Consider the following 19667-nt stretch of genomic DNA (forward strand, 5'->3'; position numbering starts at 1 on the left):
ACAGGCAGACTGACTGAAATACACTGCTGAGGGGAGCAGCGGGCAAGACAGGAAAGGTCTGCTGCGCTATGTGGATCACCTCCCTGGCCAAGGATTGAACTCGTGCCGCAGTGGCTGCAAATAGCTTCATAGGTTGTGTCTTAATCCCTTGCGCTACCAGGGAGGCCCCTCTGCAACTATTTTTTGCAAGAATTCTTTTGCAAGAATTTTAAAACATAGGAAATGTATTTTAGCCTATACAGAGAAAACAGCATATTTCCCATGGAGTGGAGAGAGAAAAGGCAGAAAGAGAATAGCAGGTAATTATTTTAATAAAGTAAACCACATTGCATCCAATAGAGGATGTAGTACTGTTGTGCCCCAAGCAGACAATAAGCACTTATGAAAAGAATAGAAAAGGTTATGATTAAGTGGTCAAAGAACAATTATAGGAGTAAATCTGGAGTCTGAACAGAATGTACTGGTATGCCACAAATACATCAGTTGCCTATTTTTCCTTCTTTTCCCTCTTTAACGGATTTTAAACACTACATTGTGCTTCTCTCTTGCTATGCTGGTGTTTGAGTATCCGGATCTTCCAAAAAGGTTGGCGCCAGGTTATCGAAGGCACCAAGGCTACTCCTAGTCAACTAAGACAGTGGCATCAGGGCACTCCAAACTGTAACAGGGTAGTCCCCAGGAAAGGGGGCGGCTCCAGGTTCCCTGCCCCACCAAAGGGGGAGTGGAGCTGAGCAGGGAGAGAAGAGGCTGCAGAGGAGACCGAGGAAGGAAGGAAGCAGGATGGAGCCAGAAGGAGACCTGGAGGAGGCACATGGAGCCTAGAGACATGTGAAGAAACTAAACTTGTCTTTTGGTCATGGACTGGGTGACAGATGTGGGTGAGAGACCCAAGGGGAGGTGACAATGGCAGCTTTTATCTTGATTTTGATTTTGCTCTTTTCCTTCCAGGCTTGTCTGCTTGTTTCTGACCCTTTTTTGTGGGTCCCCACTGGAAGATGCTTTAGACTTGGGGCAGGCTTTGGGGCCTTGCTCTGGGCCAATCCCATTTGGATGGAGTTTTACCCACGAGGGGATGGGTAACTTTGGCTGCTTCATTTAGAAACTAGATTCTTTGCCTGTCCTGTATTGTTTCCTAATTGTACTAAAGTTCCTTCCCATTAAAGTTTCATGTTTTGCATTAATGCGGCGGATGGCAGAACCCTATATAGAATAGGCAGGTTTGCGGGGTTTGGGTTGCCCCTCTCCCTGCCCTGTAACAAAACCACTGTGCCCACTGGCTGATGTGCAAAAAGTTCAGGTGATGATGCTCGAGTTCCAGAACTGGGAAAAGTATGTCCTACAAACCACCAAAGCACAGGCTTAATGACCTAGTTTTGTCACTTAAGCTGTCTCCCAGGCACCTGAAACCAAAACTTCGTCTTCGGGCCACTGGATTTCATCAGGCCCGACACCACAAGCCACTAGGCTCGCTGGTTCAAACGCTGCCCAACTTCCCCACGGGCCCTCTAGCCTCAACTCAGCAGACAAACCCAGCGTCACGGCTGGCGCATGCGCGCCACCTGCTTCCGGCCAAGGCGGTCGGTGTACCAGCCTTTCCCGTCCGGGTGGAACTCCCCGCGCCCCCAGCTTTCTGGGCCTGGATGCCCCAGTGCGCAATGGCTCCGGACTCCGATCCTTGCCCTGAAGGGCCGCTCTTGCAGCTGCTACCCCCAGACGCTAAGGACCGGGGTACCCAGCGCTGTCGCCTGGGGCCCGCCGCCCTCCGCGCCTTGGGCGCGCACTTGGGCTCGGCGGTGAAGGTCTCTCTGCCTGATGGGGGCTCCTGCCTCTGCACCGCCTGGCCGCGGCGGGACGGAGCGGACGGCTTCGTGCAGCTGGACCCGCAGTGCGCGAGCCCGGGGGCGGCCGTGGGCGCGCGGGGCGCTCGGGGGCGCCTGAGCCTCAGCCGCCTGAGCCTGGTTCCCTGCCCGCCGCTCCGGCGCCTCACGGTGTGGCCGGTGTTTCGCGAGCCGGAGCGCGCGCCCTGCGCCCGGGACACCGCCGCGGTGCTGGAAGCGGCGCAGGAGCTGCTCAGGAACCGCCCGGTCTGCCGCGGGCACGTGGTGGCCGCCCCGCCCGGCGCCCCCGGCCCGCTGGCCGCCCTGCACATCCTCGGCGGGGCCCCCAGCCCGGACCCCGCGGGGCTGGTGACGCCGCAGACCAGCCTCGCGCTCAGCGACGCGCCTCTGGAGGAGCCCGAGCGGCTGCCGGAGGCGCCCTTGGGGGGCCTGGCGGAGGCGGCCGACGCGCTGCGGGAGCTGCTCAGCCTGCCGCTGCGCTACCCCCGCGCCCTGGCGGCGCTCGGGCTGCCCGTGCCCCGCGGGGTGCTCCTGGCCGGCCCCCCAGGAGTGGGCAAGACCCAGTTAGTGCGCGCCGTGGCCCGGGAGACGGGCGCTGAGCTGCTGGCGGTGAGCGCCCCCGCGCTGCAGGGCGCGCGGCCCGGGGAGACCGAGGAGAATGTGCGGCGCGTCTTCCAGCGCGCGCGGGAGCTGGCCCGCCGCGGACCCGCCCTCCTCCTCCTGGACGAGCTGGACGCCCTGTGTCCCCGGCGGGGGGGCGCGCACCGAGCCCCGGAGAGCCGCGCGGTGGCCCAGGTGTTGACGCTGCTGGATGGCCTCGGTGGGGACCGTGAGGTGGTGGTCGTGGGGGCCACCAACCGGCCCGACGCGCTGGACCCGGCGCTGCGCAGACCCGGGAGGTTTGATCGAGAGGTAAAGAGACTCGGCTAGTCGGCCTGTTGCTTCTGGAGCTTCAGCCTCTTCCAGTCCTGACTGGCAGCCCCGAATCTTTGCCACTTTTTTTTTTCCAATTTTTAAAAATAGAGAAAATTAATTAAATAATAAATTTACTTAAGCCAGTGTATCCAAAATGTTATTTCAGTTACTAACATAATGTTTTGCATTTCATTTTGTGTACTAAATCTTCATATTCTGAGGTGTAATAATTTGCACTTTCAGCTTGTCAATTCAGACAGTGAACTTTTTTGGTTTTGAATCGGTGAAGCTAGAGCGCGGTGAAGAACAGAACAGGTGTTCTGTCTATTTATGATCTTTGAACCAGGATCTGTTTTTTTTTCCCCCAGAGTCAGATTGTTCCTGTGAAACAAGGTGGGATTGGTTTTGTTGTACAGGTCCTAAACTTGAGTATGTAATCTGTAATGTTAATTTTTAAGGCCATTAGGTGCGCTACAAGCATATTAAACTCTTACGGATTTGAAATGAGAATTTAAAGTAGTATATCCTCAAGAAATGACTGTATTGGGGTCTCTCTGTTGGCACAAGGGGTTAAATCTCTCCTCTATGAAGCTGTCAGCAGCCACTGCAGCATGAGTTCCATCCCCAGCCAGGGAGCTGACCCAGATGGTGCAGATGGACCCAGATGGAGCAGATGGACCCAGATGGACCTCTCCTGACTCTCCCGCTGCCCCCCTCAGCAGTGTATTTCAGTAGATCTGCCTGTTCTGCTCCCCACTCTGTCTCTGGTGAATCCTCTCACCTCCAGAACCTCTGGCCTACACCCCAGCTCTTGTATGCATAAATAAAATAACTCTTAAAAAAAAAAAAAAGAAAGAACTATTGAAATGAAAGGGAGAAAGTTGGGAAGAACTAACTCAAAGGCATTGAATCTTCTGGATTTATTCATTCTTTGTCAGGACCCAGGCATCCTTTACCACAATTGAGAAAGTACCCACAATTGCTCACTGAAGCTTGAGTATTCAAAACTACACAATTTTATAAGCTTCAGTCCCTATTTTTTGATTTAGTTTGAGTAATGGTTAATGTAAGTGATATTTGCACTTAGTGGTAGGATAATTGCAATCATAGCATGATGGCTTCAGATTTGAGTGGATTTTTCCTTGCACCAGCTGGTACCTGTCTTCTGAATATCTCCATGGGGCAGAGACCTAGACTCTGGTTTGCTATTGGGTCCTGGTTCTTAGAACTTGGTAGCTTGTCAAAAATAGCAAAAAATTGTTCAGTGGCATGTAATTTCCATCGTACAACTTTCTAGTTGTTATTCTTCTGGGAAGTAAGAGTCTGCATATATCCATATCTAAGCTATGCTGAGTACATAATAAATGTTTTGCAGGATAAAAATATTTTAAACTGAAATTTTAATTTTTTTATATTTTTGCTTTGCTTATAGGTTGTCATTGGAACTCCCACACTTAAACAAAGAAAGGAGATTCTGCAAGTGATTACCGCAAAGATGCCAATTTCCAGTCAAGTTAATTTGAGCCTCCTTGCAGAAATGACAGTTGGCTATGTTGGTGCCGATCTGACAGCACTCTGTAGGGAGGCTGCCATGCATGCTTTGCTTCATAGTGAGAAGGTAGGAAGCAATGATTTATGACCATCTGTGGTTATCTTTTATTGCTGTAACATATTAATTTTAGTGTTTAAAAAAAAGTGGTAAGTACATTTGCTTGGGATTTTTGATATCTTTAACAGCTGTTTATATCTCAGCTCCATTTAAGCCATATGTGACTGAAGGTGGAGACAGAGGGCTGAGTCCTCTAGGTCGACCCAGGCATTTCCCCCACTCCCATAATAACCCCTAATGCTGAAACCCAGAGTGGTCAGGCTCCAGAAGACTCAGACATTTTGAATTTTGAATAATGTTTTATTATGAAGAAATTTCAGACTAAGAAGTTGCAAAAATAGTACAGAGAATTTCTGTTGATCTTTACCAAGATTCTCCAAATGTGACATTTTATCACATTTGCTTTACTCTTCAGGTGTAAATATTTATACAGAGAACGTGACATATAATGAGAGATCTAAGAATTCTTTATATATGTATTTTCTGAAACATCCTGAGCATATACTATAGCGATGATGCCCCTTTAGCCTTGAAATCCTAAGTGTTTTTTAGCTACAGTACAGTTATCAAGATGAGGAAATTAACTCAGACACAGTACTTTTACCTAATCTCTATAGATTTATCCAGAATTCACTTAGTCCCACTAATTTCCTTTATAGTAAAAATTTAAAAAAAAGAAATCATTTCTTAGACCAAGATTACACTTTGTATTTACTTTTCATGATTTCTTAATCTTTAATCTAGAACCATTTGCCAGTCCTTGTTTTTTGACTTTAACATTTAACTGTTTGGATTTGATTCAAAATTTGATTCAGGTGTTGCATTTTTGTCAGGAATATCACAGAAACCATACTGTGTTCTTCTTATTGCATCGACTAGGTAGCAAATGATATCTCTGTGTCCTGTAATTGGTGGCATTAACTTTGATTTTTTGAATAAGGTGGTGTCTGAGATTTCCCCATTATCAAGATAGTGCAGGATTGTTGGAAAATTCATGACGTATTTTCCCTATGCAAAAATGCGTCGACTTTTCTGACAAACCAGTATTTTTCCTTTTGTTAATATTCCCTTGATATTAATAAATATCTCATAGGGAAAATAACTTTTTCTAACCTAAATGTAGATTGGGAACCTTGAATTTTATTTAGATTTGTCTTTAACATTCAAGTCATTAATTCATGACTTTCTTAAAAAAATTTCTTTAAGAATAACTATAAGAAAGTAAAAATCAAAATCAACAAACAATTGTATGGAGAATATAAAAATATAAAAAAATTTATATTAAAAAATTTTCTTTAAGATTTCTTTAAAATATTTAGGGTATTTAAATTTCCATAAGTTTTCAACATTATGAATTGGAAAATTCGTACATTTTGTATGTAATAAGTAATCCTGAGTTCCTAAACCCCTTCAGAAAGAACAATTAATTTCAGTACATGGAGGATTCGGAGACAAAGTTCTTAACCTTAGTAACTTTAAAATTGCCCTTTGATCTTACAATTTTTAAAAACTAATTCTTGGGTTTTTTAAACTATAAAAGGATGGTTCATTGTCCTAAATGAACCTTTTTCCTTAGCTAATCTAAAATTCTTCCTCATTTCCTTGTTCTTCATTTTTACTCTTAACACTGAAGGTGAGGAAGGAATTATATAAACTTCTAAGGCTTCATCTTCTGGATCTAGAAGCAAAACTGCTTGAAGGGTCAGTGACAAGTCCCATGTGTAAAAGTGTGAGAATACATGCCTTTTGAGGGGAGGATGAGAGTACCAAGGGATGGGAGATTTACATTTAGGATTCCTTCTGCTTTGAAGTTCCAGGTTTGACCTTAAGCTCGTTGGCTTAGGTGGACCAGTCAGCTGCTACCTCAGGAGGGTCCTGCCCAGGTATAGTTACCACAGGTGATGGCTGAGTTCATAAACAACCAGGGGAAGTGGAAGGAAGACAGGCAAAAAGGAAGAAGGGACAGAGGCATCTGGGAAGGTACTGATTGCATCTTTTCTTCTTTCCCCACTAAGCAGCTCAGGGGCTGCTTTTGCCTCTGTCTATGACAGGGATGCATGGAAGTTTGTTTACTTTTTGTTGATTCGATATACAGTTAAAGATATACACACAGAAAGGAAAGAATTTTATCTGCCTGAAAGGTTTATGAGATTCAAGTGAAATAACGTACACACAAGTGACCTTGGGATTTTTATGTTAGTGATGTTACCTGAAAATTAATTCGTATTCAGAGACCCAGTGTCTAATACTGCCAGCCAGCCAGCCAAAAAACAAAGTGGGGGACTATTAAAAAGCATTTGATAATGTTGTTTGTGGGGAATTGAGAAGAAAAAAAAATTGCAAAGGAAATGAAAATTGCCTGAAATTTCACCTCTAAGAAATTGTAATTATTGGGATGTTTTTAGACTAGTACTGTTCAGGGTACATATGTATTAAGTATAGTTTTATATAGGTAGAATAACGTTGAAAATGGAAAAATTTTATACAAGCAAGTTTTCAGAATTTGATTTAAGAGATCAAATTAAATATAATGCAAATATTACAAATAGAAATATAAGAATTTTTTAACTGTGACAAAAAAGAATCTGCATCACTATAGAGATGAAGGAAATTGCAAAAAGGAGTCTCCAAAATATCATCTTAGGGGCTTCCCTGATGGCCTAAGGGTTAAGTCCTTATCCCCCCTATGGCCTGAGTTCAAGATTCCCTGCCAGGGAGCTAACCCACATGGTGCAGCAGACCTCTCCTATCTCGTCTGCTGCTCTGCTTAGCAGTGTATTTCAGTGTATCTGCCTGGTCTGCTCCCCACTCTGTCTCTGGTGAATCCTCTCACCCCATACACCTCTGGCCTACACCCCAGTTCTATTGCACAAAAAAATAAAATAAATTAAAAAGTGCACTGATGTCTATAACTTCCTTAGAGATATATCAAAAAAAAAGAAAGAATTTGGGAAAAAATATAATTTTAGATTGAAGACAGCCTTTCTAATTATAATCAAAAAAGAAATGATTCACTAATTTGACCTTTGGGAATGGCAAAACAATACTATAAACAAAGATAAGACATGAGACTGGTAAAAATATTTTTTTTTAAGATTTATTTATTTATACATACAAGAACCGGAGTATATGCCAGATGTGTGGGAGGGTGAGAGGATTCACCAGAGACAGAGCAGGGAACAGAACAGGCCGACTGACTGAAATATACCCCGGAGGGGAGCAGGGGATGAGACAGGAGAAGTCTGCTGTGCCATGTGAGTATCTCCGCAGCCGACTGGGAACGAACCTGCACTGCAGAGACTGTGGACAGCTTCACAGCACTGTGGTCAACCGCCTGCATCACCAGGGAGGCCCTGGTAAAAATATTTTTAACTCATGACAGAAAGATCAGTTTCCTTGCTATAGAAAACTTACAGATTAGTAAGAAAAACTGAACAATCCAAGAGAACAGGGATAGTGAGATATGAACAGGTATTAAAGGAATTAAAATGACCAATAAACATAAAATTCTTAAAGTTTACTTTCTTTAAAAATAAGCTCCTTTCAGCTTTTTAAAACTATTTATTCTGAAATGATTTAAAACTTATTGGAAAGTTGCCGGATAGAGAACTGCTCAATTCTTTTTCTGAGTTTACCAATTTTTAGCATTTTGCCAAATTAGCTTTAGCTTGCTGTCTTATTTTTTTTTGAACCATTTGGGAACAGGTATTGTGTGTGTGTGTGTGTATATGTATGTATATATATGTATATATGTATATCATGAGGTATTAACCCTTAATATTTTAATATATCTTAGGAACAAGGATATTTCCAGACCTGATCACAATATGGTTATGTATAATTGTATTCAGCCAGCAAAAAGTTTAACAACAACATGAAATGTTAACCAAATTCACATTCCATTTTTTGATTTTGTATTTGTCTTGATTGTTTCAGCATTTTTCCCCCTCCAGCACAGGATCTAGTCTAGGATAATATGTTGCATTTTGGTTTTAGTTTCTTTTAATTTTGAATACTTACTAGCTTTTTTGTGGTTACACATTTGTTGTTACACAATGTTGTATATTGATGTTTTTTAAAGATGCAGGTCAGTGATTTATAGAATGTCTCTTAATTTGGGTTTTCTAGTGTGTGGGTGGGGGGACAACTAAGTTCCCCTCCGCAAACTGAGAAAGTAGTTTGAGTCCAAGGAATGAAGCAGGAACATCCATTGATCCCATTTAAAGTTTATTAAGGGCAAGGTACATGCAGGGATCCTTGGGGCTGGAGCCAGTAGACAGACTTCCCGTTGAGGCAGGAGCCACCCTTGCAGGGAACGTATACCTTGCTGGAAGGTATACCTTAGTATTTAAAGGATAGGAGTTGTGAAAATCTATTGATACCAGGGGTCCGCAAACTATGTACCTCTTTGTGCTGTTAAGATTAATAGGTTTGTGTATGGTTCACAGTACAGGTTAGCGTAGGTGAAGGAAACAGTGGGGAATCTGGCTGTCTTCCCAGGGTAGGATGTCTCTGGGTCACAGGCTAAGATGGCTTTGACACAAGTAATGAGTCACTTTGGTTTTCCTACAGGTAGTGTTTTTTCATAGTTACATTAAGATTATAGGAGTTTATTGGGAGTATTGCATAAGCAGTAGTATGTCCATTTCAGGATATCACATGTGGTGGCATAGTTGTCCACAAGCCCTTCGTTAGTGATGTCCCTAATAGTGACTGATGTGCACAACCAGTCAGTTTTTGCTCACTTTCTCCATTGAATGGACAGCTGCTATTTTCTCCCCTTTGCAACTAATAAGAAATCTCTGGGGAAACCCTTTACAGTGGTACAAATGTCCTATAGCTCATCAAACTTTTCCTCCCCTAAATTAACTTCCATTGATTATTCTTGCCCCAAAAAGTCTCTGCTATGATGGATGCAAAAAAAAAATGACCTTCTAATTCCATCATTCCCTGTACATAACTCTTGATAGAAGGAATTTAATTAGCACAATAGTGAATGCCATTTCTTCTGTCACATTGGCAAAAATTTTCAAGTTTGGTTAATATCCAGTGCCGAGATATGTGGGAAGAGCAGCTCCTTCATATTATTAGTGCAACTTTAAGATAATTGCTGTCAAATTTTAAATGTGTATACTCTTAAACATAGTATTTCTGTTTTGAGCACGTGATTATTTAAAATAGGTGAACAGGGCCTCCCTGGTGGTGCAGGGGTTAAAGACACAGTGCTATCAAGCTATCACCAGCCACAGCAGCATGAATTCAGTCCCAGGCCGGCCAGAGAGCTAATCCACATGGCGCAGCAGACCTCTCCTGTCTTGCCTGCTGCTCCCCTCAGCAGTGTATTTTAGTAGATCTGTCTGTTCTGCTCCCCATTCTGTCTCTGGTGAATCCTCTCACCCCTGACGCCCCTGGCTTATACCCCAGTTCATGTATGCATAAATAAATCAATCTTTAAAAAAAAAAAAAAAGTGAACATGTGCATAATAAGCACCTTCAATTACAACTTAGTTTTTAATAACAGAAGACTGGATATGATTAAATTTTTTTAAGATTTATTTATTTATGCATACAAGAGCTGGGGCATAGGCCAGAGATGCGGGGTTGAACGGATCCACCAGAGACAGAGTGGGGAACAGAACAGGCAGACTGACTGAAATACAATGCTGAGGGGAGCAGCAGTTGAGGTGGCAAGGCAGGAGAGTTCTGCCTCACCATGTGGGTTTCTCCCTGGCCGGCCGGAGATAGAACTCGTGCTGCAGAGGCTGTGGATTGCTTCATAGTGCGGTGCTTAACCCCTTGCACCACCAGGAAAGTCCTGATTAAATTATGATACATTCATACAGTTGTGTGTGATGTACAACATGGTGACTGACTGTAATCAACTTTGCTGTACATTATCTGTGAAAGTGATTAAGAGAGCAGATACTCATCACAAGCGAAAAAACCCATTTTTTTCTTTTTTTTTTTTTTGTACCTACATGAGATAATGGATATTGGCTTATTATGTTAATCTTGTCATGATTTTACTGGGTTGTCAGAAAAGTCATGACATATTCTTTCTGTTTTTTAAGCAAAAATGTGTCGATTTTTTCCAGCAACCCAATATATATGTCAAATCATACTGTATGTCAATTACATCTCAGTAAAACTGGGAGGAAAAAACACTAGGAGAATATGGAAAATGTCGACATCCTCTGGGGGCGGATATGGTTGACATTAGAGGAGAGACATCTTATGGTTTTGTACTGTGTGTATAAATGTCTTTGTAATGATAAAATAGGTCTACAAATTTCAAAAGAGTATTTTTTTAAAAAGTGATTGTGCTTGTGTACCACAAAATAAAGGCCCACATAATTTACACTTTGATTTTGCTTTTTGGGGTATATTTTTTCAGAACCAGGATAATCCAGTGATTGATGAAAAAGACTTCCTTGAAGCTTTTAAAAAGATTCAACCCTCATCTTTTCGAAGTGTTGTTGGACTGATGGATATTAAGCCTGTTGACTGGGAGGAGATTGGTGGCCTAGAAAATGTAAAACTGAAGTTAAAGCAGGTGAGATAGAGAATCTACTTAAGTCAGTAGAATATTACAGTTTAAGATGAATACATTTATATGAAAACAGGCTACACTGGACCTGCTCTTGCTGTCATCACAACATGATCCTCACATTAAATCTAATGGTTGCTTTTAATTCCAATTTAACTAGACTTCTGTGGGCATCAAAAACTATTTTTCTCATACTTTCTTACCTCACCCTCTTTTTGTTTGTTTTTCACTTTAAAGAGTTTGTAAACTAGAAGAAAGATCAACAAACTTTTTCTATAAAAGATGTTGAGTCACAAACTCAGAAGCTTCCAAACATAATCTGAAATCACTTCCCAGCCGCCACAGGGAAAGCAGAAAGTGACCAGAGAAACAGGATTGGTAGGTGGTGGGTTTAATGAACAAGGGAATTTAAGAAGCTTTCTTGGGACACCCCAAGACGAGTAGATTTCCGTACCCTTCCACCAAACATTAGTTTAGATAGAAGCCTTAACTTGGTTCAATGACAGTACTCTCCAGATGGTCTTATACTACTGTCTCTGGGGCAGCTTCAGGGAGCAGCAATGGAAACACACATTCCAAGGAAAGGAGAGAAGGTGAGGAACCTCCAGTTTCCTGAGTCCAGCTTATATGCAGTGGAGGTCTCATCTCGATCTCTCCCAACAAAGAACTGGTTAGTATCTTAGACTTTGTGGGCCATACAGTCTCTGTTGCAGTCACTTGACACTGCCATTATGGCATCAGAGCAGCTGTAAATAATACATAATCAGTGCTTATGTTCTGATGAAACTATTTATGGACACTAAAATCATATAATTTTCACATCACAAAATATTACTCTTGATTTTTTTTTTTTTAGCATTTAAAAATGTAAAATGATTCTTAGTTTACAAATATAGGTATTAGACCTGAGTTTGCATTGGGACTGATAAAAAGCACAAAATTGTAATAAATAGTATGGCCTAGATGGCGACTTGATACTGGCTCTCACTGTGGAGGTTGAGGGACAGGATCCTCTGATTGCACTGCAGTTTCATAAATTGATTTTGCCAATTCATCTGTAGGGGAGAAACCCTGAGGAACGAGGCTTCTCTAACAACAAAGACAAAAAGACAGATTTATAAATAACAATGATAATTTATTTATCTGAACTAGTACCTCTATTTACAGTGAGCATTGTAGTCCTTGAGTGAATGGATAAGTGCATTTGTAACATGCCCTAATTTTTTATATGTATAGTTCCATTTGATCTTCACAGGATACTTGAACAAGATTAACTACACTTTCCTCTTGGAAACATTTCTCTCCTTGCTTGAGGTGTTAAGCTTTCTTACCTTTTTGAGCTCTCTTCTCTCTCCCTTCTGTGTTAGTGCTCCAATCTCTAGGGAGTCCTCTTTTTAAACTGTGAGTGTATAATCTTGATGTCCAAGCCTTCAACTGTCTCTTGAAAGCTTTTAACAAAAATATCCATTGTGCATGTTTCTTTTGATCATCAGAACTTCTTAGCTGCCTGCCTACTGGATAATCCTGGGATCTCAACCTCAGTATGTCTCAAGTTCAGCTAATCAACTCTACCTTTATACCTGGATCCCTTACCTCAGTGCATATCACCAGCCAACCCTTCCCCTAAGCCAGAAACCTGTCTTCTAAATGCATGGGGTCATGTCATACATGCTCGTAACTTCCACTCTGGGTTTAGAGCTTAGTCTTTACATAAAACACACTTTTTATGTTTCACATCTATTCCTTTGGTGTTGTCACTGCCTGTGACACATCCAGCCTTATATTTTGGTAGTCTAAATCATCACAAGAGACTTATTACTAATCTCTGCCTGTGGTTTCATTTCCTTCTAGTCCATTTCCCATACTGCTTCCTCAATGTTGACTAACCATGTCAGAATCCATTGTGATCTGACTCCTACCTCTGTTCAAAGCCATTGCTCCTTGCTTTTCCTGTCCTGCTGCCCTTTGTTCCTGCCACTTTGGGGAGGGTATGTTTGACAGTTTACTGTGCCTTTCTATATATTATTCCTTCTCCATGGAATGCCCTATCCCAGCCTGGTTGTTAGTTTACAAGCCTGTGTCCTCAGCCAAAATATCAGTTCCTTAGGAACAGGGGTCTTGTCTTATCCCTTTTTTGTAGAAAAGAAATTTTAGTAACGTGCCCTTGACCTACACTGCTTGGGGTCTGTCTTAGTTCTGTCACCTCAGTAGCAGTGAGATCTCTGCAAGTTACCCAACATTTTTAAGTCTGAATTTCTGCTTCTGTAATGTGATAATAATAAAACCATCACCTCAGAGGTAGTAAGAACTTATTTACTATTCAGTTGACTGTGACTAAGTGCCTACTTTGAGAAGGTATCATTCTTGGTGCTGGGAAATTAGAGGTGAACATTGCCTACATAAGATAGGAACAGAATGACAAACCTAACATGTAAAAACAATTCAGATAAGTGTATCAAAAGTAAAAGATGGGTAGTAACAGAGTAACTAGAGAAGACCTCTCTAAGGAAATGGCATTTGAGCTGAGTACCTGAATGAGGGGCAGTAACCACACAGAGATCTGAGGAAGTGTTCAGACTGAGAGAGGACAGTGAGTTAAGGGCCTGAGATTGGGTTGAACTGGGATGTTTAAGAGATAATCAGGATATGTAAGGCCTTGTAAGTAGTGGTGAAACATGGAATTTGCATTTGGGTTTTATTCCACTTCTGATGGGAAGTCACTGAAGAATTTTAAGCGGGAAGTGACCCGACTTAGATTGTATAAGATCGCTGGCTCCTCTGTGGATAGTGGACTGCATTTCCAGCTCATAATAAGTACCCTAGAGTTGTTCAATGAGTGAATGACTTTACCGACTTGTTTTATGTTTTTTATCATTACAACACAACTGTCTCTTTCTGTATGCTATCTCTTTTTGTGCACTTACAGAGCGTTGAGTGGCCTCTCAAATACCCTCGGGAATTTGTTAGGATGGGCCTGACACAACCAAAGGGAGTTCTTCTGTACGGTCCTCCTGGATGTGCTAAAACCACACTGGTGCGGGCCCTGGCTACAAGCTGTCATTGCTCTTTTGTTTCAGTGAGTGGAGCTGATCTCTTTTCACCTTTTGTTGGAGATTCAGAAAAAGTCTTGTCCCAGGTTTGTTCATTTTAAGTTTACTTTTGAATTTTCATGTCTTGTCTTAAGAATAAACCTTATTTTTAAAAATATTACTGTATTTCCCAATTAGAAAAGTTATACTTATTTATAGAAAATTTTTAAAATATTGGAAAGTCTAAATAAGAAATCCTGCGAAATCCCTCTACCTATTGCTAATATTTTGGTGACTATCATTTGTGTTCCCTTTTTAAATATAATTTGGGGTAGATTACATCTTTATTGTGATTTTTAGAATTTAACATTATCACCTAAACATTCCATAACATTAAATATTGCTTGAAATAGGATTCTTTTTTTTTTTAAATCATAAATTTTATTTTTATATTCCCCATACAATTGCAACCCCCCCATTCTGACCCCAATCCCTCCCCTCCCGCCCCCCAACCCCCAAAAAGTGTCTCTGGTTCATAGTTTTTTGTTGATTTTGATTTTCACTTTCTTATAGTTATTCATTTTCCTGGTCCCTTATTAAGTTCTCTAGATTCCTGCTATGAGTGAGACCATCCAGTATTTTTCTTTTTCTTTCTGGCTTATTTCGCTGAGCATGAGCCCTTCCAGCGCCATCCATGTTGCTGCAAATTGCATGTGTTTATCTTTTTTGAATGCTGAGTAATATTCCATGGTATATATGGACCACATCTTCTTGATCCAGTCATTTGAAATAGGATTCTTAACCCCTACATTAGTTCTATGTTGTTACTTATATATTTATTCCTCAATTCTTAAACATTTAGACTCTTTCTCTTTTTGCATTTTAAAAAAATATGAATTTGCAGAAAACATACATTCACATCAATAATGTGTAAAATGTAACTTTTTAATACTTTTATTTTCCTAACAAAAGGTTTTTCGACAAGCAAGAGCAAATACTCCTGCAATTGTGTTTTTGGATGAAATTGATTCAATCTTGGGATCTCGATCAGTTGACAGAACAGACTGTAATGTTCAAGATCGTGTTCTTTCTGTCCTCCTGAATGAATTAGATGGTGTTGGATTTAAGACTACAGAGAGAAGAGGAAGTAAATCAGACCAACAGGGTAAACATAAGGAGCTGAAAAAAAATGAAGAGGTATTTATTAGTGAGAATATACAAAAAAACCTCAAGCCAACATTAAATGGGATGCTTCTACACTACACTAATTTTTCCTATGCTGAATTCATCTTATAGAAGGAATGACATAAATTCAGTTTGATTCTCTATTTTTATAGAGCTGGTAAAAATTGTGATTTGCTAGAAAAGGTAAGGTAAACTTTTATAGTAATTGTTTTAAATAGATAAAAGTGTGAATTTTATACTTCCTAAGATTTAGAAACATAACTTTACAGGTTACTAATGGAAAAAGGAATTTATTCTTACTTCCGTATTCTGGAGAACCAGTGTTCATCCTGTCTAAAAATGTTTATGTGAACAAAACACATTTTGATTTCCGATCATCTTAGTAGTTGGAATTTCCAGTTTTCTTGAGGAATGGCTTTCCTTGGTTATAATGAAATTTAAAAGACCTTTGGAAGTCTGCTTCCTCCCTTTCTACTCTGTTCTGCAAAGAGAGTTTGGTATGCTTACATCATCCAACAGGTATTTTTTCATTCTCATTGGTTTCCCATTTTAAAAATTGCTCCATAGCGAGTCTTACTGCTGCTTAGAAAATGAGGCACTAGAACTTGAAGGGAGTCATGAGATTTCATAGTCAAATCTTCTGATAATGCAGGAATTCTACTTATAGCATTTGACCGGTATGCACCTGATCTTTGCTAAAATACTTGCAGATATAGAGAACTAACAAAGTATTGAATCATTAGAGAACTGATTATTCAATAATTTTGAGCATTTAGCATGTGTGCAAGGCCTGACCATGATTGCTTTTAGTTAATTATCTTCATCTAGGATTTACATACCTGCAACTTACATTATCATATTTCTGCCTTTGGAAAGAAAAATATAAAGTAAAATAAATCTCCTCTTCCAGGACATGAGCCCCAAGTCTTTTTATAGCTGTGCATCTCCGTGTGTTAGGCATATGGTTCTATCTTTATAAGTTATTTAGTTAGGTTGTAATCATTCACTGGGGCTTAGGTACATTCAGGCCACCAGGTAGGTGTTCTCTGTGGTGGTTTAAGGCTTTTGCTTGGTTCTCACAGCGAGATCTGTCCTCAGGAGTGGCTATTCCCTCACCATGTGCACAAAGTAGTTTTTTAGTTAACTTTTTTCTAAGGTAATATCAAGGTGGTTTGGATAGTGGGTGTAAACATTCTGGTCCCAAAGAAAGAATATCAAATGAGCCTTCTGATTTTTAATTTAAAATTTTTTAATAATTAGCTTATTGACATTCCTTTGTGTTATGTGTTTTCCCTCAGTTAGAGTGTCAAGAAATTTTTAATCGTAGTGTTATGATTGTTGCGGCAACAAACAGACCTCATGTGTTAGATGATGCCTTGTTACGACCTGGAAGATTAGATAAGATTATATATATTCCACCTCCTGATGAAAAGGTAATCATCATATACATTACAGTAGCTCCCCCTTACCCCACACAGTTTTGCTTTCTGTGGTTTCAGTTATTCTTAGTTAACCTCGGTCTGAAAATATTATGTGCCATAAGCTATTTTGAGAGAGACTACACTCATAGAGCTATTATAGTATACTGTTGTAATTATTCTTTTATTAGTTATTGTTAATGTCTTACTGAGCATAATTTGTAAATGAAGCTTATCATAAATATCTGTGTATAAAAACAAACAGTTTTGCACTGTCCCCAATTTTAGCACTGTCCCCAGGGATCCACTGGGGGGTTATGGAAAAGGGGGGAAAATGGGGGACAGACTTTTGTGAGAATTCTTAATAGCACAATAATGTCTGAGCTCTAAGGAGCCCAGCAGAATTGAATCTCAACATGGATGTAGTGTGATTATGTTCATCTTACACTGGGTTCTGCCCTCTTCCTTGCCTGGTAGCCTTTCAAAAATTATCATTTTGGTCTGATTTTCCTGAATACTCTGACCCTGTTTACAGAGAAACATATGCTTAAAAGTACAGTAGTAGTTATCAGTGTTGTGGCAGCCACAAAATACTGAGTTTGTTGCATTTACCCAACATTATTTTACAACTATAATGGACAAACCTAAAGTGTTAAAGGTGTTTACAACATTTGGGGGGATTATCTGTGTCAGCATCCTTATTTTGCAGTGGAGAAATCTGAGATTACAGAGATAGCGTAATATCTCCACAGGTATCAAAACAGTAAATTCTTTGCTCTTCACATCCAGAGCTACTGTCAGGAAGTGGTGAAAGACAAAGAATGAAGTGTTTTTCTACCTTGAACTTTTTGAAATTTTGAAGAAATGAAAGAAAACTTTTAATGTTAATTATATTTTACAGTTGTGTATAATAATTCATGTATTTACTTGTAAACCAGGCCTGATGATACTGTTTGAAACCAAAAGAGAGATTCGTCATGTCTTTTAAAAAGCTAATCTATGATTGGCTACTTTAACAATTAATTATAAAGGTATTAAAAGTTTACCAGGGTATCATTATTTTTACTACTGTCATATGAGCCATTGAATAGTTAATGTTTTTTAATGTTTTTACTCCCCAGAAATAATTCTTATTTGATTTTTAAATATATATATACTTTCTCTGTAATGTGGTAAAACAAATATTTTAATATAGTATCATATCAAACATAAATGTCATAAGCTTATAAACATTTTTTATTTTGCTCCAGGGCAGGCTTTCTATTTTGAAAGTCTGTACAAAAAATATGCCAGTTGGGCCTGATGTTTCCTTAGAAAACCTTGCAGCAGAAACCTGTTTTTTCTCAGGAGCTGATCTTAGAAACCTCTGCAAAGAAGTAAGTCAATTAGTGGAGAAACCTGTGGTTCAAAAAATTTTTTCATTCAGATCTGTTCTCTTGTCAGTGTTTAGTCAAAGACTTCTGTGTGGCAGGCACCAGGTGAGGTGAAACATGGGGCCCTTTTCCTTATAGAGCTTATAGGTTATAGGGACAGGGGGTACACAGAGGCAAATTGTAATACTTACTGAATTGGCACCTGAAAATGTGTAGTGAGGCTGGGAAGTTTATGGTGTTGTGTAGCTCCTAGGAGTGACACCAACCCAGACTTGGGGGCATCAGGAAGACTTTTCAAGGGAGGGCATGTGTAAACTGAAATTGGGAGGATGATTAGGGAGTTAGGCTAAGGGAGGGAAGGGGAGTATTTGAGGCAGAAGGAATAAAATGTGCAGATGATACAAGATAAAAGATGACATTACTGAAGACATGAACAATGCCCAGATCAAACAAGTCCTTGTAAGCACCTTTAAGGAATTTAGATTTTATTTTGAAGGCCAAAGAAATCATGATAGGGTTTTCCTTTTCCATATGCTTTTTATTACATTAAACATTGAGAAAAATAAAAAGATCATAAGGATACATCCACTGAATCAACATATAAAAAGAACACAGTCATCACTACTTGGGTCAAGAAAAAGAATGCTGTCAAAATCCCAGAAGCTTCCCTTGGGGCCTTCTCAATCTCCCTCCCAAAGGGAAATGCTCTCATCATTTGCAGCACCATAGATTAGTTTTCCTGCTTTTGTACTTTATATAAATGGAATCATATCTCCTTTTCTGACTCAATTATGTTTGTGAAATTTATCCCTGATCTTATAACATTAGTTTGTTCATTTCCGTCACTTTATAATAGTTCAGAATTTGAATATACTATATTTATTTATACATTTTTACTACTTTTTTGTTATTATAAATTACACTGCTTGAACAAACTTACATGTCTGTTGGTATATGTGTGTCTATATGTCTGATTTTTATATGTATGTACCTTCATGAAGATTGTTGGATCATAGAGTATGTTTTTTTATCTTTCCTTTATGATCAGTGCTGTGTCCTGTTTAAAACTCCCACTCTGAGGTCAGGATGGTCTCTCATCTTTAAAATTTTATATGGGCTAACAATGTACATACTATTTTGTAGCTCGCTTTTTCTTTTTCCTATTTAAGACTAATGTTTGGTGGAGAAGAGAAGATAGACTACTAAGAGGACTTTAAATTACTTATTTTTTTTTTGCTTAATTTTTTAGTGTCATGAATATTGGAATTCTATAAAGTCTAAGATTTTGCACTCACATTTTAAAGTTTTACGATATTGTAAAAAAATATTAAGCAAATGATTCTGTGTTGTTTGTCTCTTATAGGCTGCCTTGTTGGCTCTGCAAGAAAATGGACTAGATACAACCACAGTGACACAGGAACATTTTCTAAAATCACTTAAGACTGTAAAGCCATCTTTAAGTCAGAAAGATTTGACTTTATATGAAAATTTATTTCAGAACCAAGTATTTTCTAACTTAGAGGATATTTAAAAACAACTTATATTCCTGCTCACAGATTGAGAATTGAACTTGCGCTGTAGTTTTGCATCTTAACCCTTTTGGAGTTCATGTGTAGTCCCTGTAAATTAAAAAAGCTTGTGCTTGATAAACTAAGTTTCATCTTATTTCTAAAAGATATGTTGAAGTGTCATAACTTAGGAAGAAAGTGTATATATATGTATGTTGATTTTGTATTGGTGGTAGTAGTAGTTT

General features: G+C 39.8%; 1 protein-coding gene across 2 annotated transcripts; it reads left to right on the forward strand.

Annotated features, from left to right (window-relative positions):
• Window positions 1-1655: 1655 nt before the first annotated feature.
• AFG2B (AFG2 AAA ATPase homolog B) lies at window positions 1656-19445 on the forward strand (the record flags this gene model as incomplete). 2 transcript variants are annotated; one of them, XM_084240610.1, is made up of 8 exons in its annotated part: window positions 1656-2750; window positions 4186-4371; window positions 10757-10915; window positions 13836-14045; window positions 14911-15135; window positions 16422-16556; window positions 17792-17917; window positions 19278-19445. In XM_084240610.1, 8 exons carry the CDS (start codon window positions 1656-1658, stop codon window positions 19443-19445), a joined length of 2304 nt encoding a protein of 767 aa, XP_084096736.1. The 2 variants fall into 2 exon arrangements, with proteins under 2 accessions (XP_084096736.1, XP_084096737.1); XM_084240611.1 differs by having other exon boundaries at window positions 14911-15103; window positions 16426-16556.
• Between the last annotated feature and the right edge of the window lie 222 nt (window positions 19446-19667).

Source organism: Talpa europaea (genome assembly GCF_964194135.1).
Source record: "Talpa europaea genome assembly, chromosome: 8".
Taxonomy (NCBI): Eukaryota; Metazoa; Chordata; class Mammalia; order Eulipotyphla; family Talpidae; genus Talpa; species Talpa europaea.